Genomic DNA, 24,069 nt, shown 5'->3' with positions numbered 1-24,069 from the left:
ACCCATCCCAGCCAGGTGTGCTCTCCTCTGGCCAGATGACCCGCAGCCAGGAGGAATTCAACATCCACTTGTCACAGGCCCTCAGCTACCTGCACAGCCACTCCTGCCACATCAAGACCTGGGCGGCGCTCTTCATAGGTGGGAGGGCGAAGCCGGGCTTGAAGACCCCCAGGCCTGCCCCCACCCAAGCACCCTTGACCCTCCCTGACCCACCGCCCACAAGAGAGGAAAGGGGGTGGATGAGGAGGAGCTTGGGGCTGAAGAGGGGCAGGGGTGGGCTGGAGCCCCCCAGGAAACAGGGAGCCCTGAGCCGCCAGCTGCCCGTCTGTTACACAGGCTACACCATCTGCTACCACCCCCAGGCCGTGTTGCAGATGCTGAATGCTGTGGACACCAACCTGCTATTCCGCAGTAAGCAGCCCTCCCTCCAGAGCTCCCGCAACCCACACCCTCCCACCCCTGCCCAAGCACTCTTAAGACCTATTGCACACACAGCAAGACTGAGGCCACAGAGGGTAACCCCCCCTGCTCCCCGTACCCAGCATCAGCATCAGGACAAAGACACAGGCCCCCTGAGCAGCGCCCAGCCCCCATCCCACCTTCATGTCTGGAGGCTGAGGTTGACCCTTCCCCTCCCCAGGCCCCCATCAGGGCACCTGGGGCCTGGGGCTCACACTCATTCCACAGCTGCCTCATGGCACCAACAGAACAAGGGGCCGGGGAATGGGGGTGGTGGGTGAATGGTGGAGGGAAGCATCCCAGGCCTGGAGTCACAGGAGGTGGAGTCTGAGCTGCCCCCCCCCACCCACACCTGGGCTGGAGTAAAGGGGCTGCTCCTGGACTGGGGTCACCTCTGACCTGCTCCTTCTCTTCTGGAGCTTTTGAACATCTCAAAAGTGACCCTGAGCCCAGCATCCGGGAATTCGCCACCAGCCAGCTCTCCTTCCTCCACAAGGTGTCGGCCAGACCCAAGCAGTGACCTCCAGCCATCCTCCCCCACCATCTTCCCCTCCCCTGCGTCCACCTGGTCAGCCCTGCCCCATCCGCCCCCCCACAGAGCTTGGTTGCATAACGTTTTTCCATTTGAAAGAAAAATCTAGATTCAACAAAGAAGCGTTATGCGTGTCAGCTCCCTGCCCACCACAGGCCCCTCTGCTGTGACCAAGCCAAGCCCCAGCAGACACTGGCAGGACTTGGGGACAAACTCAGGGTCAGGCCCAGGAGACAGAGACAAACTGTGAAGTCTGTGAAGGCCCTGCAGGTGGACACCTGTCCACTCCTGGAGACAGGGCCACCTTGATTAGGGCCTGAGCCCAAGCCACAGCCTGCCAGGGTCCCAGGGTCCTGGGGGCTGGGCAGACACTCGAATCAAGGGCAGACTCCACCCAGGGTGGCCGCTCAATCTTCAGTTGTCTCCAGCTTGGTGCGCCACAGTGGCTGGGGGCTGACGGTGGGATGGGGTCCCCTCAGTCGGGACCCCCAGCTTCCGGCCCCCAGCGTCTCCCTCCACCCCCACCAACATCCTTCTCAGTCCATTCAGGGCCAGCAGCAGAACCAGCCAGACCCACCCTGGACACACTGTGGCCTGAGGCAGGAGTCTTGGCTCTCTGATGCTCAGCTGTTCCATCTGTAAAATGGGCAGTAAGACCTTTCTCCCGAGACCCTTGGAGGGATGAGTCCAGAGGCAGGTACCCTGGACTCCCAGAGAGCCACCAAGGGACCTGCCCAACCTTCGGCCTCGGCCTGGGTTTCCGCCTGGCCTGGGGTCCACACAGCTCCTGGAGAGCCCCTCCCTGCAGAGCTCTGCCTGGGGTCTCATCCCCTGCTGCATGTGTCTCGGGATCCTGCCAGGCCAGCCACCATCCCACCAATGGGGTGATCCAGACTGCACCCCCTTTCCCCTCCTGACCAGCGCTGACCCCCACTCCACACTCAGCTCAGGCGGTCCTTCCACCTGGGGCATCTCCCCCACCTCCTGACCTGGTACTCTGCACTGTGCCTCCCCAGGCCCTGCCTCCACAACCCCTGTCCCCCTGCCCCCTAACAAGGTGGAGCACACGAAGGCCCCGCCTCCATGCCCCCATTCCCCCGCCCCCCCGCAAGGTGGAGCACCTGAGGCCCTGCCTCCATGCACCCTGTCCCTCAGTCTCCCCAAGGTGCAGCACCCCAAGGCCCCACCTCCATGCCCCCTGTCCCCCTGCCGCCCCCCGAGGTGGAGCACCCCTAGCTGTAACTGGGAGGCTTACCAGCCTGTCTTCCCCCCAACCCTGCTAGACTGTGAGCCTCTTGGGGCAGGGACATGACTACACAGGGCCAGCAGAGGTGACCCCAAAACTTGGCTGGTGGATTGAAAAAATACAGCAAACTTCACCCAACATGCATCGGATTTACTTGAGTTCCAAATGTGTTTGAGGAAAGGAGAGAGTAACCATCCGGGACAGCTGTTGCCCTTTCTCCACGCAGCAGCTGGGGGAGCCAGGTCTGCGGCCCCCTTAGCCATTTGTTGGTCTTGGGGGCAGGGCTGCCTGAGAAGGGGCTTTTGGGGTTTCCACATCTCCCCATCTTGTCCACTGACCTCCTCCAGCACCTGCCCCAGTCGCTCCTTGCTGGAACCTCCTGGGGCCCCAGGACAGAGACCACTCCCAGGCTCTCCACACCCTGGAGCCAGCCCTAGGCCCACCTTCCTCCCAGCTGGGGCCATGCTCTCCATGCACCCCGGCCTAGGGTGGGGCCAGCCCCCAACACAGACACTGCACCCAGGAACACATGAGCATCCAGTCCACGCCCTCCGGCGGGCCCTGGTCCAGGCCTCTCACATTCAGCCCCAGGTGCCCAGGCGGTACCCTCCCTCCCTGGGCTGATGGATGGTGCCTTCCTCCACCCAAGCCACCACCTGCCCACTTCTCTGCACCTCAGAGCCTGAAATGTGGACACCTAGTTTGGGCAGCACAGGGACCAACCCGCCGGACACAGGCCCTGAGGAGCTGCCAAATGAATCCCAGCCCATCCTGCAGAGGACAGTGCTGGTGACCTGCCTCGCCTTCCAATGTCACAGTCCCAAGAACCGTCAACATGGCCACCCTGGCCAAGGCAGGGCTCCCGCCTCAGTATCAGGACAGGACAGGGCAAGCCGGCCCCTGGTCAGGGTGCAAGGACCCAGAGCGGCCACCAGAGGGTAGCGCAAGAGCACGCGGGAGCCCCATCCTGGGCAGCAGCCCAGCATCCAGACAGCGGCTCTGGGGCCCCCAGGCCACCGGCCCGCCCCGCCTGACGCTGCAGCCCACTCCACACACACAGCCACGGCTCCTGTTTTATTGCCTTCGAGTGTCCGGAGCACCTGACTGCCCCGGGGTCTAATAATTTAAGGTGCCGAGAACAGGTCAGGGCAAGGGGTCGCAGAAGAGGGGCTGGGGGCCCGGTGGTTACAAAATATATCCCCACCCCGCAACAAACAGGCTAGAGGAGACCGGCCTGGCTGGTGTGGGAGGGGGCGGGCAGGGGGTCCAGGGAAGAGGGCGCCCGACCCACCTCGGAGAGACAGAGCCACGGCCAGCGCCGCCAGAGGGAGCGGCAGAGAAAGGAGAAAGGGCCCAGAGGCCACACGGGGCCCGAGGGGCTCCTCGGACACAAGTGCACGGAGGAGTCGGGGAGGAAAAGGCGATGTGGGGCCAGCCAAGGCCTGGAGCCCCTGCTGGGCTGGGCTGGGCTGGGCTGGGCAGAGCAGGGCTGGGCAGGGCCACCAGGTCCAGCCAAGGTCCTGACCTACATGACGACCAGGCCCAGCCAAGGTCCTGAGCTACATGACGCAGCACCGGGTCTTGTGCGTGTGCGGGTCTTTGAACCGCAGCCTCTGTTTGGGCCGGTATTTCTCCAGGTAGGTGAGCTGCTTGCTGTTGATGGCTCCGCGGCGCTTCCTGGGAAGAGGGGGACAGGAACAGGGATCATCCAAGGCCCTAGCTTGGCCACCTCACCTGCCCCAGGGAGCTGGAAGCTGAGAGTGCAGTGGGCTAGAGTAAGGCCTTGAGGCTGGCCAAGCCCCTCCTATCCCAGGGCCTTGGCACGGCTGCTCCCAGAGTCAGTCACCCTTTCCTGGCCCCCTGCAGCTCACCCCTGCTTGCCTTCCAAACTCACCAAAGTACCACCTCCTCCAGGCTGACTCTGGGCTCCCTACGGCGCCCAGGCTTCCCCAGCTGGATAGGACCCACCCCAAGGCCATGAGCAGGCAACAAGGGTGGTGCCTGGGCACCTCCACCATGCAGGAAGGGGGGGCCTGTGAGTAAGGGAGGGGCTGAGCCCAGAATTCCAGCCCAGCTGCATGACCTTTCCTTACAGCAGGTACCTGGGCTGCATGGCCACCCTGTCCCCACCATCCCTACCACCTGGTCCTTACAGCGGAAACCTGCTCTGTATGCTCACCCTGTCCCTGCCACCTCGTCCTTACAGCGGGGACCTGGTCTGTATGCTCACCCTGTCCCCGCCACCTCATCCTTACAAGCGGGGACCTGGGCCATGTGCTCACCCTGACCCCGCCACCTCGTCCTTACAGCGGAAACCTGGTCTGTATGTTCACCCTGTCCCCGCCACCTCGTCCTTACAGCGGGGACCTGGTCTGTATGCTCACCCTGTCCCCGCCACCTCGTCCTTACAGCGGGGACCTGGGCCATGTGCTCACCCTGTCCCCGCCACCTCGTCCTTACAGCGGGGACCTGGGCCATGTGCTCACCCTGTCCCCGCCACCTGGTCCTTACAGCAGGGACCTGGGCTGTGCGCTCACCCTGCCCCCGCCACGTGGTCCTTGACCACATGTACCTGGCTGGGGTGGACAGGAAGACTTCCTGGAGAGGATGCTGCAGTCACACCTGAGAGGCCCTGAGGTGACAGGCGTTGGGGGGCGGGGGCTGCCCACCCAGTGCCTCTGGAGGCTCATCCATCCCCACCTGCCATGACCTCAGGCGTGGCCACAGGCTGGCCCTGGCCAAGGAAGTGGGAGCGGCAGTAGCACGAGGAGTCTCTGCCCAGCAAAGCTGCAGGTGCCCCGTGTGGCTCCACCATGCTCGCTTCCTCTGCCCAGCAATCGGCACGCTGGGGAAGGCGCAGCCCTCAGCCAGGCCTCTGCGCAGGGCCCCCACCAACAGACACGCAACAGGGGCAAGAAATGCCCATGCTGTTCTGAGTCGTTGGGGTTCAGGCCTGGCTGTTTCTCAGCATGGCCCAATCTGTCCTGACCAGCGCAGCCTCAGGTGCGGGCAGGCACACAGCAAAAGCCACAAGGGAGACAAGCCCTTGCTCGGTGAGACGTTGGGTAGGGAGAGGGCCTGGGGAAGGCGCTCGCCTGTGTGCACCCCCATGTGTGAGAGTGCGTGTCATGTATGAGTGCACACGTGTGTACGTGCCTGAGTGCATCCATGCGTGTCCATGTGTGCAAACACCCACTTGTCTGTATGTGCCTGTGTTCACACACCTGCCTGTACGTAAGTGTGTGCCTACGTATGTCTGGGTCTGTGTGTGCACACAGGTGCTTGTGTGTGAATGTGTGCCTGTATGACCCCCATGCATGTCTGTGTGTGAGCGTGCACATCCCAGGGTCCCCAGGGAGACCCGAGCACCTGCAGAACACGCTCTCGCACAGACCCACAGGGTGGGCCACGCTCACGCACAGACCCACAGGGCGGGCCACGCTCTCACACAGACCCACAGGGCGGGCCACGCTCACGCACAGACCCACAGGGTGGGCCACACTCTCGCACAGACCCACAGGGCGGGCCACGCTCTCGCACAGACCCACAGGGCCAGCTGGCATGGCTGGAAACAAGCCTGCCTCTGGGAGGAAGAGATGGCCCCGCCAGTCAAGCCTGTCCGTGGAGTACCATGGGTGTGTCACACTCACAGGCACACACATGGTGGGCTGGGCAGGGGCAGGCTTCAGGTGCCGCATCCGTTCCTCCAGAGTTGGTCCTGCTGTCCTGGCCAGACTCCCCCAGGACCCCCTGGGCAGTGGGCAGATGGCAGCCCTCCCCAGGGAGGCCACCAAGTGACAGGGATGGGGCAGGCGAGCTGGCCTGGAAGCCTCCGAGGGTGGGCAGGGGCTGAGCTGGAGAGCTCGGGGTTGGGGGGAGGGGTGGTGAGCAGCTAGACTCAGAGCAGCCCTGAGACACTAGCCCAGTGTCAGCGTCCCTGGGGGTGGACACGGTGTGGTGTGGGGTTTCAGGTTCTAGCTTTTCATGGAGGGACTGAACTGGCTGGCTCTGGGGGTCCTTCCACCCCCGTCAGGATGGCTGGGACAGAAGGAGCTCTGTCTGTGGAGGGCGGGCAGGACGGCGTGGCGGGTGGCCTCGCTGTGTCCATGAGTGGCTGCATGGTCACTCGGGGGCTGCTGTCCCCGCCCATCAGAAACACCTCGGGCTTCCCCGTTTCTGCAGCAAGGCCCAGCTTGTGCTGATCGATGCAGCCTCAGGGCGACGGAACCACACAGCCAACGCTGCTGCCCTTCGTGAGCAGCCGGATCTCCCCTCCCCCAGCGCTCACAGCCCACCCCACCACCAGGGCCACTCACTGGCGGATGAACTGGATGGCGTCCTCGTACTTCATCCCGCTCTCAATAAGGGCCAGCGCCACAAGGACTGGAGCCCTGGGGGCAAACAGCAGGGCTGGGGTCATCGGAGCCTGTGCGCCCCTGTCCCCTTGGCAGGGCACCTGCTGAAGACGCAGGGCACGGGGGCCCAAGGGACCCAGACTCCCCCCTGCCTGAAGCTCCCCCATGGAGGCCACAGGCCTCACAGCCCAGCCTGAGCACTGGGTCTAAATCCTGGCTCCCTCCTAGGCAACCTCTCTGTGATCTGCTGGTGGAGGGTTAAATAAGGGCTCGCGGATGAAGTGCTAAGAGCCGGATCCATGCCTGCTATCAACTCTGCTCGCCTGGGTTCCCCTCTGCAGATGGGTGTGTCCCACTGGTCATGTCATCCGATCCCAGCTGCCATTCTTCCTCCCGTCCTCCCAGCAGGGGGTCTGAGGACCCCAGCTGTGTGTGGGGGAATCTTTGTGTCTGGAGAGGGGGACGGCAGCCCTTTCCTGCACAAGACGTTGGGATGGTTTCAACCACAGCAGGAAGAAGCTGGGTTAGACTTTGGGAAACACTTCCTCTCTGTGATGCTGGGAGAGGACCAGTCTGGGAGCCCCAGCACTACGGGCACGGGCCTCCTGGAAAGGTCGCGTGGAAATGTGTTCAAGACCCACATCCAAAAGCGAGGCTGTCAGACCACGAGATGCCCAACCACCCGACACGAAGAGCCGCACCCCGCCCCGACACTCACCGGCCCAGGCCCGCCACGCAGTGCACAGCCACGCAGCTGCCGGGGGCCTCACAGAACTTGGCCTTCACCAGGCTCAGCCAGTCGTCCACTACCTTGCCGGGCGGGGGCGCCCCGTCGTCAAACGGCCAGTCCTGCGGAGGAAAGCAGACATGAGGACCCCCAGCTGAGGGAGGGTGGAGAGGCGGCCCTGGGGCTCAGGCGAGGACAGGGAGCTCTGAGAGGCAGAGGGTGCCAGGAGCCCGCTAGGGTGGGGGCAGCAGACCCAGAGGGCACACAGGAGGGGCACAGCTTGGCCATGAGCACCCCACGGTGAGTGCTTCAGACTCCTCATCATTCCCCATACACTGCAGCTGTCCCCTCCTCCAGGAAGCCTTCCTGGACCACCCCACCCCTTTCCGAGTAGAGCCTGCTCAGGAGTCGCACAAATCCTAATCCCCACACCTGTCAGCACGAGCTCTGGTTCTGGGGTCACAATCCCTCACGCCTGTGTGCCGGTGGCAGCCTGAGAGGTTTTGGGTCGGCTGGTGCAAGGGGTCTCATCCCCTGTGGTGGCATGCAAAGATGGCTGGCATATGCCACACACAGACCAGGTGCCAGGAAGGACTGAAGACAGGGCTGTGGGGTGAGACAGGCCCCACATTTCCAAGGGCAAGACACAAAACAGGCGGTTCCACCGGGCCCCGGCCCATTGTTCCTGGAGGTTAATTTGGTCTTGGAAGATGACCTGCGCTTCCCACTGTCCCATCCCCCAGCGCCCTGGATCAGTGGGCAACGTGAGTCTTCCTAGGGGAGGGCCCGGGCCAGGGCGCTGCAGTAGGAATGGACACGTTTCAGTCTTGGGAAGGCGGGTTCATGCAGGGCCGCGGGACTATGCCACGCATGGGGCTGTCTGGTGCCAGGGAGAGCCCGCTGGGCCCACTGAGGCAGACACACAGCCCTTGGGGGCATCTCACCCCTCCCCAGCCTCCAGGCAGGGCAACTCCTAGAGACAACTGGTATGCACGGCTACTTACATCTGACCCCAATCCCTCCCGCTACTGTGGAAGGAGAGGGAGGGTGTGGCCGCACCCCATGCGAGAAGCGGGGACACGCCTTTGCCTCCCATTCTTCCAAGCAGCCTCTCTTTGAGGTGAGGAACCCAAAGCTCGGAGTGACCTGCAGGGTCGCAAGGCTGAGGAGGGCAGAGGCGGGATGCAGCCCAAGGCCTGTCTGACCCCAAACCACCAGCGCTGCCACCATTTCAAACCGCCAAGCTGAGGTCACAAAACTGCAACCCCAGCCAAAAGCAGAGTCCTGGGATGAAAAGCAGTGACTGAGGGGTGCTCCGCACTGAGGAGACTGAGGCCCAGGCGCAGCTGGGCGGGCCTGCACCGGGGGGCAGTCATCCACCGGGCCGGGGGTGGACCCCCCGGGTCTGGCTCTGGGCCTGCGGCTGCTGTGAACCACCCGCCAAGGATTGCGGCTGCTGTGAACCACCCCCCAAGGATATGGCAGCAGAACCGCCCCACCCCCGGCCCAGACCTGGGTCCCCAGGGCCAAAGGAGCCGAGGAAACTGCCCAAGGGTCCTCCCCAGGAGCCTGCTGCCTGGCAACAGGGCCCCAGCCACCCAGGCAGCGATACTGAGATGCACCCAAGATAGGCCCAGAGGAGGGCCTGAGACAGGCGGAGGAGCCCACCCGCCACCTTCGCCGATGCACCAACCATGTGCCACCCCTGCCTGGCGAGCCAGGCTGGCCCACCCTAGAGACAGAAAGACGGGTGCACAAGGGTGACTTTCTTGAGGTCACACGGTCCAACACCCTGGCCTTCCCTCAATGTACCCAGACACGCACGTGGCCCAGGCACAGACATGCCCAGGGCTGCCACTGGAGGGGCACCAAACCCTCTGCGCAGGCCCAGAGCCCCCCGCCCCACCCTCCCCCGGTGGCAGCAGTGACTAGGGTCCCCGTGGCGCGCGCCTCACCACAACAGTGATGCCGTCCTTCTCCAGCGGTGTTTTGTCATAGGTCACTTCACACACGCGCACCACGGTGGTAGCCCCGTACTTCTTCAGGTCCTGGGGGTGGGAGGACGGAGGAGGCAGGGCTGGGCTGGGGCTGCAGGGCTCAGGGGGCAGGACCCATTCACCAGGGCTCCCAGGGCACAGCTGTGTCCCCCACAGTCACCCAGGACTTGGACATGTCCCCTCAGACCTCTCGGGGTGGAACCTTGTCCCCTCAGTCCCCTGGGGCAGGGTCGTGGCCTCTGAAGCCCCCAGGGAAGGGCAGGTCACCCTCCAGCCAGGCAGACCCTGATGCAATGAGGCCCACCAAGAGCAGACTTCAGGCTCCACTACTGGTCGAGGTGGTGTCTGGGTATGGAAGAGCCTGTACTAGGTCCCTTGGGCCACCCAGCAGAGGCAAAGGTGTCCCCACCTACATTCACGGTAACTGGCAGCTGGGTCTCCAGCTGCCCAGCACACCACTCCCTCCTCTGGGGTGCTCAGGACCCCAGATCTACCAGCCAGGACATTTCTTCCAGAAAGGCTACTGGGTCCCCGCAGCAGGAACTGGACTCCCCAGCCCACGTGTGAGCTCCTGCATCCGAACAGTGACAGCTGAGCCACAGGGATGGGTCCAGTCTTTGGGGTCTAAGAGGGGCAGGCATCAGCTGGGGCGCCTCAGAGCAGGCAGGGTGGGCACCGCTCAGATGGCAGCCAGGAGGGAGCTGGGCCCTGTACGCCAGCAGGGAAGCCCCACACGACCAGGGAAAAGGTCGTGGTAGTTCACAGCCAGGCCGATATTTATACCCCCACTGTGGGGGATCCACTCCATGGGGGTCACGTGCGGGGGCTGTTCCCACCCCACCTGCTCTCGTAGCTATTTTGGGAGGGGTGAGGAATCAGCCGCTGGGTCTTGCTGGTCACAGGACAGGGACCTGGAACACAGAGAGGCCAGCACCCAACTATCTGAGAATGCAGGGAGCAGGCAGGGTGCTGGGCTCTGTGGCCATGGGGTACCTCAGAGGCCCTCTGCACTCTCAGCAGAGGGAATGGCCACCCAGCCCAGGGCTCAGCCCTGACCCTGGTCACAGGCTGAGCCCTTCCTGATCCTGGTCACCCACTGAGCCCTGATCCTGGTCACGTCCTGAGCCTTGATAGTCACACACCTCTGAGCCCTAATCCTGGTCACATGCTAAGCCCCAACCCTGGTCACACATTGAGCCCTGATCCTGGTCACACACCGAGCCTTCATCTGGGTCACACACTGAGCCCTGATCCTGGTCAGACACTAAGCGTTAACCCTGGTCACAGGATGAGCCCTCCCTAACCCTGCTCACCTACTAAGCCCCAATCCTGGTCACACACTGAACCCTGATCTCGGACACACACTGAGCTTCGACCCTGGTCACATACTGAGCCCTGATCCCAGACACACACCAAACCCTGATCCTGGTCACACACTGAGCCCCAACCTTGGTCACATACTGAGCGCTGATCCTGGACACACACTGAGTCCCAACCTTGATCACACACTGAGCCCTGATCCCGGACACACACTGAGCCTCGACCCTGGTCACACATTGAGCCCTGATCCCAGACACACACCGAACCCTGACCCTGGTCACACAGAGCCCTGATCCTGGTCAAACACTGAGCCCCAACCTTGGTCACACACTGAGACCTGACCTTGGTTACAGGCTTAACCCTGATCCCAGTCATATTCTGAGGCCTCACCCTGGCCACTCAACATGCTGTTCTCACCAATCTTTCTGTAGATCCTGCTGTCATCTCAAAGGTCTCAGCTGTGAGAGGGACAGCCATCTTCTTCAGGGCGCCTGGCTCAGTGTCCAGGGTCCAGGCTCCCTGATGGCAGGGTGCCCAATGCCGCCTGCTGCTCTACAGTTCTCAATGCCCTCTCACGCCCAAATCCCTGTTTCATGATGATAAGACCATGATGTCTTATCTCATGTCACAGGGGAAAGGACTCAGCCGTAAATGACCCCGCGCACCGCTGCAGCCTCTGACTCAGCCTGGCACAGTCAGAGGCTCTGTCAACTGCCCCGCACACCGCTGCAGACTCTGCAAACGGCCCCAGGCCTGCAAACAGCAGGGTGTTCTGCAGAGGCCAGGCTCCTCCAGGAGGCCATGCAGGTCGCTCCACACTCCACTCCCAAGAAAGCTTCTGTAAACGCATCTGGTCCCATCTGCCAGGGTTGCCAGTGGTAGGCATCTCGGCTGACTCTCCAGGGGACAGCAGTCCCTCCCTCCTGTAGTCAGCGCTGACCCTTGCTCAGTCCCTCCTCACACAGAGATCTGGGCCCTGAAGCCCCTAAGTCCAGCCTGGTCTAACCTGAGGCCTCATCCAGAGCCCAGCAACGTCTGGAGGCCTGGGCTAGCCACAGAGCCAACCTGCATACCTGTCCCCCCTCTGCCTGTTTCCCCATTAAGCAGCCACTTCTCATACCAAGGCACCTCCTGCCCGCTCAGCCTCTACATAGAGGTCAAAAGGACAGCAAAGGGCTCGGGAGGGCCCCAGCCCAGGCCACGGCTGAGCACGCAGAGCCTGGTCCATGTATCCCCCCGCCTCACCCCCTGCCTCTATCCACATGGCGTGGAGTCCCTCCTATCACATGCCAGCCCCCTGCAGGCCTCCCAAGGGACCCAGCTGATCCCCCAACACCCTCACCCCCAACCCCCAGGGCACCCCCATGTCCCTCCTCCAGGATCCTGTAACAGGCAGACTGGGCTTTGCTCCAAGGCTGTGAGCCCTGTCTGGCCAGCCAGGGCGGGGGACCCCTCTTGGGAGGCCTGAGGGCAGCTCAGCCGGGCTTCCCAGACACCTGGGCCACCTGTCTGCCACGCCTCCGTCTCCACTCACCTCAATGAAGGTGCTGAGCGTGGCGTTGGTGGGGTTGTGGGTGATGAGGAAGCGCATGTGTTTGTAGCTCACCTCCACTGGGGCCGGGCGGTTCATCCGAGCCATGGCGCCTCCCGATAGGCCCGGCAGGGCAGAAGGGGCTACAGAGAAGGCTGGGGACACGACCTGAGAAGTCCCCACACACCCCCAAAAAATGAGGAGAACGAGATCCCTGTGCTTGTCCAAGAGAAATGAGATTTAAAAACCCACCCCCATACCCCGCACAAATATTGTGCAAATACTTGGGTGTGGGGGAGGAAGCTGCCCAGTGTTTGGATAATTAAAAAAGAAAACCCAACTCTTAAAAAAGAAAAGGAACAAAACAGCCCGCCCCCCCCCCCCCCCACCCAACCAAAGTAAAGCGGGCAACTCCAAACTCCCGTCTCTCAGAGCTGGATAGTCATAAAGAGGCAAAAAATAAAAAGAACAACCAAAACAGCTCAGCAAAGAAAACTTAAAAACCCAAAGTGAACCCGGCCGCCAAGCAGTGTCCAGAGCTGGACCCCACGCTGGGGGCGCCCTCTCCGCATCGGTGGATGGGCAGACAGCCCCCTTCACTCAGAGGTGGGCCCCAAGCCCCCAAGGGCCAGAGGAAGAATGAACTTGAACTGAACCAACTCCAGCAGCCTTGGGCCCGGGGTCACGGGCAGCAGCCGTGGGGACAGCAGCCTCTGACGTGCGGGGCCTGTGTCACGTTACCCCATCGGGGTACGGTGAGTCCTGGAGTGGGGCAGGGGGCTCAGGCGGTAGAGCTGGCCCCAGGCTGGGCAGCAGAGGCCATCGGCAGGCGAGGGCAATGGTGAGAGCCAGCGGCGCGGGGACCCCTCAGCAGCAGGCGCAGTGACCCTCAGTGCAGCAGTGCTCAGGGCTGGGCCCCGTGGCCCACTCCATGAACCCCAGGCGGGTCTGCAGCACACAGCACCTGGGGGGAAAGATGAAGAAAATGAATAGAAAAGGGTCGCAGGGGGCCCTGCCTCCCACGAGGGGTTCATGCCTGCCCTGAGCCCACAGTCACAGGCGACACTCCCAGAGCCCTCCTCCTGACCATGCTGAGAGAATGACCCTCTTGGGTCTGTTTCCTTATGTGGGAGCACAAGGAAGCACTGCTCCTGCCAGGACTGACCCAGGGCCTGGAGGCGACAGGGCAGCCACCACACAGCCAACAGGGCATGACGGAGGACAGAGGGGGACAGGGATTTCAGGGATACACATACCCCCGAGGACATGATGAACCCCAGCACACAGATGACAGGTCCCTCTGTGGGGACAGAGGCTGAGTTCCCCTAAGAAGCCTGAGCCTGGCCCCTGCCCACCTGCTGTGCTCTGCGGAAACCCCACCCCAGGACAGCTGCCCTCTCCTCTTCCGATTCTTGGCCACTGCGAGCGTCTGAGCCCAGGTATCTCTGGGTGGCCCATCCTCAGGGAACGGGGCCCAGGCACTCGGTCAGTGCTGCCAGCACAGGCAAGTGAGGGGCCTGGCCCCACACGCGGCCGTGGGCCACGCTAATCGCCTCTTGCTTTCTGCAGAAAGTCTCCTGCCTGTCAGCAGCCCTCTGCCCACCAGTGTCCCCCCGCCACTGCGTTTCCACTGCTCACACAGGGCTCAGCCAGGCTCGGGGATAAACAGGCCAACTCTGCCCCTCCAGGAGCTCGGGGAGGCGGGGACAGACCACGCCAATCGGCCAGCCATCAGGCACACATGCCAAGGTGGTGGCAGCACAGGTGGCCAGGAGCGGGTTCACACCATGACAGGGCCCTGAAGAGGGAGGCTGCAGGGGGGCCATAGCAACCCAAGGCACCTCCACACCTGCCTCTCTCCCTTGCTGAGTCTCATGATCCCAAAGCTCCCGGGCAAAGGGGTTCCAGGAGCACGCAGCCCCCTTCCCTCTCTACAGAAGGGCTGGGAGACCTTGAGCAAGGTGCCGGCCTCTTTGTTACCCCATTAGCACGATGAGGGGTGACACAAGTGACCCAAGCTGTGCTTGGGCACTGCTGCTGAAGGGTCCCCGTGCTGCTGGCCCCAGCTGTGACCCAGCTGTTAGCAGAATCTCCAGCCCCCTAGACTCAACCCAAGCCCGGCCCTGTCACTACTACCTGCCACCCAAGGAAAGGCACTTCAGAGCCCCTCGCCCAGCAGAGCCCTCCATTCCCTAATCCACCCCCTCTCACCTGTGCCCCTGCCCCAGCCCCAGCCCCTCCTTCCCAGCTGCCCACCAGGCAGGCTGGGCCCTTGGACCAGCTTTAGCCCAGGTGCAGGTAGGGCTTGAGGCCTGGGCCCCTGGACTCAGAGGGTGGCTACCTGGGACAGTGGGCTCCTCCTTGCCTGCCCTCCACACCCTGGGTGGCAGCCAGCGCCACACCTCAGGCTCTGTCCACTGCGTGGTTCTGGGAAGGTTAAAATGGGCGGTGGGTGCCAGGCGCGGTGGCTCACTCCTGTAATCCCAGCACTTTGGTAGGCCAAGGCGGGCGGATCACCTGAGGTCAGGAGTTCGAGACCAGCCTGATCAACATGGAGAAACCCCATCTCTACTAAAAATAAAAATAAAAAAAATTAGCCAGGCACGCTGGTGCATGCCTGTAATCCCAGCTACTCGGGAGGCTGAGGCAGGAGAATTGCTTGAACCCAGGAGGCAGAGGTTGCAGTGAGCCGAGATCGCTCCATTGCCCTCTAGCCTGGGCAACAAGAGCAAAACTCCGTCTCAAAAAAAAAAAAAAAAAAAAACAGGCGGTGGGGTGGGACCCCCAGAAAGAGGTAAAGGTGGAGACAAGGATCCTGTCCCTGGTCCCGCCAGCTCCCACCTTGCCCAACTGGAGGGAGCACAGGCTCTGAGTGTGGGTGAGGGAAGCCACCGCATGCTAACAGCTCACAAATACCTGGGTCCCTCCTGGGGCAGCAGGATGTCCCTGTGTGTGTGCACGTGGGAGCCGAGCTCATGTTTACAGAAAGAAAGGAGGAAAAGCACCGGAGAAGCCACAGTATTGGGCCTCTCCCTGAGGGGCTGACCAACCCCTCACACCCACAGTTGCCAGGGACCCGGGAAGACCCCACAGGCACCAGCACATGGCCTGGACCTGCTGCCTAGTGGCCCTGGACAGGTCCTCAGGGCTGCAGGCTACTGGGAGGGAGGAGGCTCTGAACCACCCCACACTACCCCCTACTGAAGGCCTAAGGATGCCACACATCTGCCGGAATCAGGGGGTTAGCCTGGGCTACGCTCAGGGGTCACAGCCCAGGCTAGAATGGGGTCAGGGGTCCAGGGAGAGGCTGGACCAGGCTGGGCTGGGGTCTTGCCACACACCCCACTTGTCTCTGCAGCCTAGGGCCCCTATCCCTGCCCAAGGTGAGAGCAAAGCAATGATGCCCTGGCACCACTGTGTGGCTCTGCCCTGCCTGGTGGCTGTCCCCCAAGGGAGAAAACCCCTCCCTAACTACACGCCCCCAGTGAGGTCACCGGGTAGGACCCTGAGAGCAAGGGTTAAGGATCCCCAGGGATGGGCACTGAGAACTCCCTGAAGCCAAAGCCTCAGGCTTCCCATCTGCGAAATGGGGACAGGTTGCCCCTGCCTACATGTGTCGCTACCACCCCCACCAAGCCCGCGACCCACAGCACGGGGACCCACTGGCAGCCGTGGCCCCTCCTTCCCTCCTGCTACCAAGCCCTGCAGAACCCTTCCCAAGATCTGGCTCAGCCTCCTCGGGCCAGCAGGCCCAGAGCCCTCAGCTATTTCTCAAGACCCTTTAAGGGAGAGTCCATCCTTGTCCCTGTTTGCGAGATGAGGAAACAAGCCAGGGAAAGGGAGGACATTCTCCGCCAGGGCCACACCAGGCGTCCAGTTAACTGGGTTCTCTCTGGCTCAAGTCTAGGAGGCAGGAATAACACGGAGCCCCCTGTATAGAGGAGGAAATCGAGGTTCAGAGAGGTTACCGCCCTCCTTCCCAATGGCACAGCAGGTTAAGAAGTTTGAATCCAGCCTCTGCTTCGGAGAGGGCCCCCCCTGTGATTTTGGGGGAGGAGGCTGGAGGCCCGCGGCTCAGTGGGTCTCAGGAGAAGTAAGGCTGCGCCGCGGTCAGGGCTGAGGTGGGCGCTCTGGGGAGTCCCGGGGAACCAGTCGCGGGTGGGGTCGTGGTAAGGGGCGCGGCCCCCTCCCTGGGTGCCAGCGGGGCTCCCGCCCAGCCCTCCGGAGGGCGCCACCTCCTCCACGGCGGGGCTAGGGTCCCGGAAGGCCTGGGTCCGCCGCGTCCCCACCTGCCAGGCTCACCCGCGCCGCAGGCGTCCCGCCGCCTCCATACGCGCCGGCCGGGCGGTGCCCACGGTGCTGGGCCCGGGTCGGGGCGCCGCCCCTCCGCCGCGGAGCCGGCTCCAGGCGCTGCCGCCACCGCCGCCTGCGGCTATTTATAGCGCCCGGGCGTCACGTGGGGGGCGTGACCGGCGGGCGACCCGGCTGCCGGGGGCTCCCACACCTGCCGCCTAAATATAGCTGCGCCCTGCCCGGGAAACAAAGGGGCCGCGCAGGGCGGGCGCGGGGAAGAGGAAGCCCGGCCAGGAAAGGGAAGTGCAGGGCGCGGCGAGGGCCGGGGGCGCTGCCGCCCGGGACCCCTCCTTCCTCCCGCCGGCCGGCCCAGCGCCCTCTCCCGGTGCGCGCCCTCCCTAGAACCTCGGAGCTCCCCCTGGCCCCCTCATGGGGCTGCACGGGCCTGTGGGCTGGGGGTCCGGAGGGCAGGAGCCGCCGGGCCGCGCTCCTGGCGGGGAGGCCTGGAAGGAGCGCGCCCAGCTTTGGAAATGGAAATACGGCCCCGCTGTGCAGGTGCTGTCCTGTACCCTGAGGAGGAGGGCGCCCGAGTCCCTCCAGTTCAGACCCCCTGCCCAGCTCACCAGCCCACCGCCCGGGCACTCCTCCATGTATTTACTCAGCACCCACCGTGTGCCAGACACTGCTGTCCCCTCACTTAATCCTCACGACCCAGCTGTGGCTGGCTACGCTGGTCTCCCCTAGCGTACTGGTGAGGAAACTGAGGCACTGAAACGAGGAACACAGGTAACACCGGCAGGCAGGATTCAGCCAGGCGGCGGGCTCCACAAACTCCGAGGCTCGGCACTGATGCCCCCTCTTCCAGGAAGCCCTCCCAGACCCTCTCAAGCAAAGGCCTCCCTGCGACTCCTGGCTCTGCCTCCTGGGAGCACTGTGCCGGGAACTCATGTGCTCCCCAGACTATGAGCCCCAGGGGTGCAGCTGGCATCACCGCCCACTCTGTGCCCGCCCTGGCCACCCAGGGCCCTCAGAGCAGGGTGGAGGGGCACGGGTGGCACCCCCAGCACGGGGTCCCTGGAGGTGTGGCCTTGCTTGCAGCTCTCAACCTGGTCCCTGCAATCTGAGGTCATCAAGGGGCCCAGCTGAGAGCACGACCCCCCCTCCCCCCACCAGGCTCTCCCCACCCACACTTCCAGACAGCATCACCATCAGCCTGGCCCAGCTGTGCCGGCAACTCTAGCCTCCTCCCACCTCCAGGTGGGCAAGCAGGCTGGGGAGCCAAGGACAGGAGGGCTGTGCCCAGTCTGAAGGGCCCCATGGGAGCCCCCACCCAAGGGCGCACCAAGCCAAGTAGCCCTGCCTGCCAGCTCATGGACCCCCAAGGGTGTGAGCTCCCTGGCAAGGACACCCACCCACGTCTGTGCACCCAGCGCCACAGGGAGATGCTAGGCTCTGACTCCTGCCCAGTGCTCTCAGCTCACCACTTCCAGCAGCGACTCCCTGAAGGTCCAAGGCAGAAATAGGTCAGCTTCAGGGACTCTGCCCCACCAATCTCCAACCTCAGCCACTTTCTAAGGATACCAGGCTAGACACTGCATTCCACAAGCAAGGCACTAACACTTGCCACACTGCATTGACAAACCGTAACAGCTCAGAGAAGCTGAGCAACCCTTCTGAGTCACACAGCCAAAAGGCAAAGGAACCACATTTGGAGCTGGGTCTTGCTGCCCCCCCGAGACCCTGCTTAGCCCAACCCTAGCCCTCTGGGAGAGAGGACCTCTGGGGTAAGCTGCTCCTGCCACCCCAGCCTCAGTTTTCTTATTCATAAAAGGGGTCTCAGAGTGAAAGTTCCCATCAAGCTCTGATGCTACAACCAGACAGAGCCCATCATGCTTCTGGGGCTACAAAGGTGGACCCCGGCATCCTCATCACCCCCACCCGGGCTCCACCCCCTTGCCTGGGGCCCTCTGGCCGGGTCTGGGGGGCACCTGCTGCAGCTGGCACAGCCCCAGGCCTTTCGGAGAAGTCTATTTATATCCGGGCAGGAGCTGTTCCTGGAATCCTCCCAGAGCGGGCCCAAGTCCGCCCATTGCTAGGGGGGCCAGGAGGGGAGACCCGAGCAGGCCAAGCCCACGCTTGATGCACTAGGACGCCTTCCCAGAGTCCTCCAGGCCTCTGCACCCAGCAGCTCCAAGGGCCCAGCCCCCTCACTGCCGTATCCCCCCACCCCATCCCATCCCCCCTCCCTACCCCACCCCATCCCCTCTCCCCACCCCACCCCATCCCCAATCCCCACCCCACCCCCCTCCCCACCCCCCCCACCCCACCCCCTCTCCCCACCCCACCCCATCCCCTGTCCCCACCCTACCCCACCCCATCCCCAATCCCCATCCCACCCCACCCCCTCTCCCCACCCCACCCCACCCCCAATCCCCACCCCACCCCACCCCCAATCCCCACCCCACCCCACCCCCTCTCCCCACCCCACCCCACCCCCAATCCCCACCCCACCCCATCCCCAATCCCCACCCCACCCCATCCCCAATCCCCACCCTACCCCATCCCCAATCCCCACCCCACCCCATCCCCAATCCCCACCCCACCCCCTCTCCCCACCCCACCCCCAGTCCCCACCCCACCCCATCCCCAGTCCCCACCCCACCCCATCCCCTGTCCCCACCCTACCCCACCCCATCCCCAATCCCCACCCCACCCCACCCCCTCTCCCCACCCTACCCCATCCCCAATCCCTACCCCACCCCATCCCCTCTCCCCACCCTACCCCATCTCCTCTTCCCACCCCATCCCATCCCCTCTCCCCTTGCTATGTGGTGTCCTTTAGAGTAGCGTGTCGCAGGCCCCAAGGAAGGCATCCCAACTGGAGGAGGGCTGAGAGATCCTCAGTTTCACCCCACCTCCTACACAGGCCCTGGCACCAAGAGGGCTCCCACTTGTTTGTGGAAGGAACAAATGACCCAACATTGTGGGCAGAGGTCCAGATCTGGGAAACATCCAGAACCCATCACGGAATCTCGACCCCTGAGGCCCTGAGGTCTAGAGGAACCTCAAAGGTCACCTACGCCACACCTAAGCACCAGCTTGCACACCTCTGGTGATGGGGACCTCACTACTCCTTAGAAGCCCTCGTGCCCTCCACCTCCAGGCAGCCTCCCAAGCTGTCGGTCCCAGGCCCCTCTCTGGTGCTTCTGAGCACTCATTGCAGGGACGGCGACCAGCAGGAGGAAAGCCCCTGAGCGGAAGCACAGGATGGCAGGTGATCTGGAGGGTGGGAGGTCAGGGAAAGCTTCCTGGAGGAAATGGCCAGGGGGGAGGCAGGGATGCCTGGAGTCTCACATCAGGCTTGACCCACTACCCCGACTCCCTGTGTGACCCTGGGCCAGTGCTAGCCCTCTGGGGTCCATGGCCGCCTTTACAAATAGAGATGCTGCCAGAAAGGAAAGCCACCTTCCAAGATGGTGCCAGCTCCAAGCCAGTCATGGGGTGCCTGGTTGCGGCCTGGAAGCAGAGCTGTTGGGCACTGGCTCAGGTTCTACCCGCTGGGCATCTACAGATGACTGTGGGCTCCAAGGACATGCCCCTGTGCTCAGCCGCTGCCCTTCCAGGCTGCACACAGCTTTAACAGTGCCTCCTGGGGCATTTTGTTAATCTGCCAACCCAGGAGGCCTGCCCTGCTCCTCTTGAAGCTGCTCACATGCTGCCAGCCACCAGCAGTGCCCAGGCAGGCCACAGTTCCACCACAGACCTGGGGGCTGTAACCACTGCTTCCACAGGCAGGCGGGTAGGTGGGCACCTGGCGAGAGCATGGGCGAGGCCATGGGGCTCCACTCAGGCTGCCATTGGGCCCCAAGCACCCAGCATCAGGCAGGCAGCAGGTGATGCCCGCCAAGCACCAGGAACCTCCCAAATCTGTGGCCACTCAGGCCCTGCCAGGCCCACCCGGAGCCTCCCAACCTCCAATGGCATCAGGAGAACCACCCAGGTGATGGGTAGAAACCTGACCCCAGGAGGTGCTTAATACCACCCTATGGCCTGCTGCGATGCCCAATCCCAACCCAGGACTCAGACCCCTACCCCCATAGCCCAGCGCCAAGCCCCAGCCCTCCCCACCTGGACTCAGCTCGGCCAGCCTCACCCTTGTGGGCCTGGACCACCCTAATGGGACCTGGGATGCCAGAGGAAAGGAGCAAGGAAGGACAGGTGGCAGGGGGAGGAGGTAGAAGAGGGGGACAGTCACAGGGAGGGGTTCTGACCCCACTTACAAGGTGGCACCAAACCATGGCAGTCAGGACTGGGCTCTGGGCTCACAGGGCCTAGGGTCAAGCCCAGTGCTGCCTGTGACCATTTCTCCCCTCTGAGCCCGGGTTCCCCACCTGTAAAAGGTATGGCAAGCCCTGGCTCACCGGGGTCTTGAGGGGACGAGGGGACGAGGGGACAGTGGACACTGACAGCTGGAAGACGGGGCCTCTGGCAGCAGCTCAGATGAGGAAACTGAGGCACGGCCAGAGGAAGTGTGACTCCCAAATGTGGCCATGCAAACCTTCACCCCTTCTGCCACCCTAGAAGACTACCTGGTGGCAGAACAGGTAGGGCATCTTCCCTGCCTGGGGGCGTGACACAGCCAGGCCCCCCTCCCAGCTCCCCTCACCCTGCCCTTGTCATTCCCCCAGCACCCCAGCCCCCCACCTGCCCTTCCTGGGGGCCGAGATGGGGGTGTCAGTGCTTGGAAAGCATCCCAGCAGCCACTGCCAGCCGGGCCACCTGTTGACACCACACGGTGCCACACTCCGGCACGTAAGGCCTGCATCCTGGGCTGCCTGCCCTGCACAAAGCCCACCACCCACCTCCCCATCCCTGCAGGGGGCGTCCTGCTCTCTACACTGCCCTGCACCCTCCTGAGGCTCAGCAGTGCCTCTGAGCCTCCCCTACGCCCACCCTGGATCACAAAACTCCCACCAACGAGGACTGGAGACCAGGCATTCATCCATTCATTCATCCGTCCATTCATCCCCTCATTCATCCGTTCATTCATCCATTCATTCATCCGTTCATTCATCCATTCATTCATCCATTCATTCATCCGTTCATTCATCCGTTCATTCATCCAATTTGACAAATATGTACTGAGCACCTTCAAGGGCTAGGTGCTGGGCTAACCTTGGGAGATTCAGGAAAGAAATGGACAGAACCAGTACACAGCCTGCCCACCTTCTCCTGCCCTCCCAGGTGGGGCTGCCCAGCCACCCCCTCCACCCCCTGCCCTGCCAAGCTGCCTCCCAGACTCCCCGGGCGGGTGGGCCAGGTAATGACAATATCGTGAGTTTCCAGGGAGGGGTCCAGGGTGCCCACATGCTGGCATCTCTACTGAGTCGGGGGTCACTTCCTCCCTGGAGCCAAGCCACTTGGTTCCTCAAAGAGACCCCATGCCAACCTGTGCCTCAGTTTCCCAGGCTGTCACAAACAGGGTTAGAATGTAGGATGCCTGGCTCACAGCGGAGACACCGCCACGGCAGGCAGATCAGGACCCAGGGCCGTCAGGCCTCCACTCCCCCTACTGTCCCCAGCCATCGGCCTAGCCAAGGCCTCCACAAGCTGCCTCCACGGAGCTGCCCACCTCCCCTCCCAGCCCACCCTTACAAGCTCCCTCCCCACCTCCCAGCCTGGGTCATGCTCTGCCAGGAACACCACCTCCTCAGGGGAATCTTCACTACCTAGTAACAGCCACTCCCTGCACCTCAGCTTCCTCCTCAGAAATAAATGAATCAGGTCATGAAAAGTGCTCAGAACAGTGCCTAGTGCTGCCTGCGTGGCCCCTGTATCCCCAAACCCCAGAAAGGATGCCACCCTTTCTCCTCCGGTCTTGGTCTGGGTCCAGCGAGGAATGGGCCAGCCAGGCCTGGGCATCCTCCGAGGCTACAGTGGGCCCCTGGCCGCTGCCTCCCTGACTCCCGCCTCGCTACGGGCCCAGGTCTCAGGGCCTCTCACCCATGTCATTATGCCTTCTCCTTGTCAATGTCCCTGACATCCCCAGGCAGCTCAGGACCCCAACCAGAGAACCAAATGGGAGAGCAAAGGTCTGCCTCCAGAGGGCCACCGCTGGGCCAGCCCTGCTTCCACCAGCGAGGCCCCAGGGGCCCACTGGTCTCCCCACCTGATTGGGGTCTCTAGTCTACCACCCCTCCTGTCCCCCACCCCCACCCAATCAGCCAGCCCAGCCTCCTCACCAGGGCAGGTATCAAGGGAGGTACACACATCCTTGTCTCTGAGGGCAGCTTGATTCAAGTTTGCTAAGTGTGCAGCCCACCTCCAGCCCAGACTACACTTGGGGTCAAGAGCCCATGTCAGCTGTCCACCCACCCGGCAAGCCACCCCCCTACAGCGAGGCCTGGCACAGGACTGGAGACACAATGGTGGCCCCCACCCTGCTGCTGCTCCATACCTTCGGTGGCTCCCTATGGCCTACACACCAAGTACTGGCTTTTCAGCCTGGCCCACTGGCCCCTCTGCCCTTGCCTCCCTCACAGGTGAGGAGGGGGAGGGACTGTAGGAGTCACACCTCCAGGTACCCTCTTCTCTCTGCCCAGAATGTCCCAGGACACACCTCCTCATGCTCAAGACCAGACCAGAGTCCCTCCTCCTCCAGGAAGCCTGCAGGTACCCTCAGTGCCTGGGTCTCCCCTATCACATTTCCATTCATACATGTACCTGCCAAACACCCTCTGGGCTCCAGGCCCCATGATAGGTGCTGGGTGGGGGTCAGGGGTGAGCAAACCCCATCACCCACACTCAGAGGGCACTGGTTGGGTGGTCAGTGGGGGCGGGCGGACACACACTAACCAGGCAAAGGATTATGGCAATGGGAAGTGGCATGTGACCCACAGAACCATTGATTCCCATCCCTCCTGTGATTGCTGGGGGGAGCAATCATGGAGGCCTCTCTGAGGAGGTGGCCTTCAGGCAGGGTAGGATCCTCCCAGAGGGTGGTATGGGCTCCCAAGGTGGGGAATGTACCAGACTCTCCACTGAGCCCCACGAGCACAGCACACATCAAGTCTGTCCCCACTGGCATCTCAGAGCCCCTTCATGCCCCATGTCCCATCACCCCCGCCCCCATGCGTGATGTCACCCCCACCACAGACCCAAGCCTATGAGCCCCATTTGACACAGACGCTGGCCAGACAGGACAGAGCCGCGGGAAACCAGGTTTTCCAGTGCTAAGCCCAGGGCTCCTTCTCTTCCACCCCAGCAAATCCTGAGAGCAGCCTGTAGAGCAGCCGAGCAGATGGAAAGAGACTCACGCCTGGACTCAGCCACTGCACCCCAGGCCAGCTTCTCAGATCCTCAACTCAGCCAGGGACTGGCCAACTAACCCAGAAAGCCACTGAGACTTCAGACTTCACAGGGATGATTAAAACCCAGGAGTAGATGACCACCTAAGCTGCCATGTGTTAACAGTAATTGTGACATTTGTCACATATTGGGAACCAGATTTTTGACAGAGCCTGATGATTGTCAGGGTCAGTAGGTCCTGAGTCTCCGCTGCCTATTGGGTGGGGAGCTTCTGCGGCTCTGAACCCCCGCTGAGGTGCCC

General features: G+C 62.9%; 2 protein-coding genes across 18 annotated transcripts in view; one reads left to right on the top strand and one right to left on the bottom strand.

Annotated features, from left to right (window-relative positions):
• Positions 1 to 2,373, top strand: part of LOC129042357 (maestro heat-like repeat family member 5) — a 78,885-nt gene extending 76,512 nt beyond the window's left edge. For 7 of the 9 annotated variants that reach the window (XM_054498246.2, XM_054498244.2, XM_054498250.2 and 4 more), the window contains 3 exons: positions 36 to 138; positions 337 to 411; positions 879 to 2,373. In XM_054498246.2, coding sequence (XP_054354221.2) covers positions 36 to 138; positions 337 to 411; positions 879 to 979 — 279 coding nt within the window. In that variant the 3' untranslated portion in view covers positions 980 to 2,373. The remainder of the gene's footprint in view (positions 1 to 35; positions 139 to 336; positions 412 to 878) is intronic. The other 2 variants (XM_054498245.2, XM_054498251.2) reach the window with 2 other exon arrangements.
• A 925-nt stretch (positions 2,374 to 3,298) lies between these two features.
• Positions 3,299 to 24,069, bottom strand: part of PTP4A3 (protein tyrosine phosphatase 4A3) — a 45,699-nt gene continuing 24,928 nt past the window's right edge. For 2 of the 9 annotated variants that reach the window (XM_054498255.2, XM_054498256.2), the window contains exons 2-7: positions 12,828 to 13,131; positions 12,171 to 12,335; positions 9,275 to 9,367; positions 7,311 to 7,441; positions 6,554 to 6,628; positions 3,299 to 3,914 (exon numbers count right to left, since the gene is read on the bottom strand). In XM_054498255.2, coding sequence (XP_054354230.1) covers positions 3,797 to 3,914; positions 6,554 to 6,628; positions 7,311 to 7,441; positions 9,275 to 9,367; positions 12,171 to 12,275 — 522 coding nt within the window. In that variant the 5' untranslated portion in view covers positions 12,276 to 12,335; positions 12,828 to 13,131 and the 3' untranslated portion in view covers positions 3,299 to 3,796. Of the gene's footprint in view, positions 3,915 to 6,553; positions 6,629 to 7,310; positions 7,442 to 9,274; positions 9,368 to 12,170; positions 13,132 to 16,456; positions 16,651 to 24,069 lie in introns of those variants that run through there. The other 7 variants (XM_054498257.2, XM_054498254.2, XM_054498258.2 and 4 more) reach the window with 7 other exon arrangements.

This window comes from Pongo pygmaeus, chromosome 7, assembly GCF_028885625.2.
Source record: "Pongo pygmaeus isolate AG05252 chromosome 7, NHGRI_mPonPyg2-v2.0_pri, whole genome shotgun sequence".
NCBI classification, from domain to species: domain Eukaryota; kingdom Metazoa; phylum Chordata; class Mammalia; order Primates; family Hominidae; genus Pongo; species Pongo pygmaeus.
This window is presented reverse-complemented; position numbering and strand designations above follow the sequence as displayed.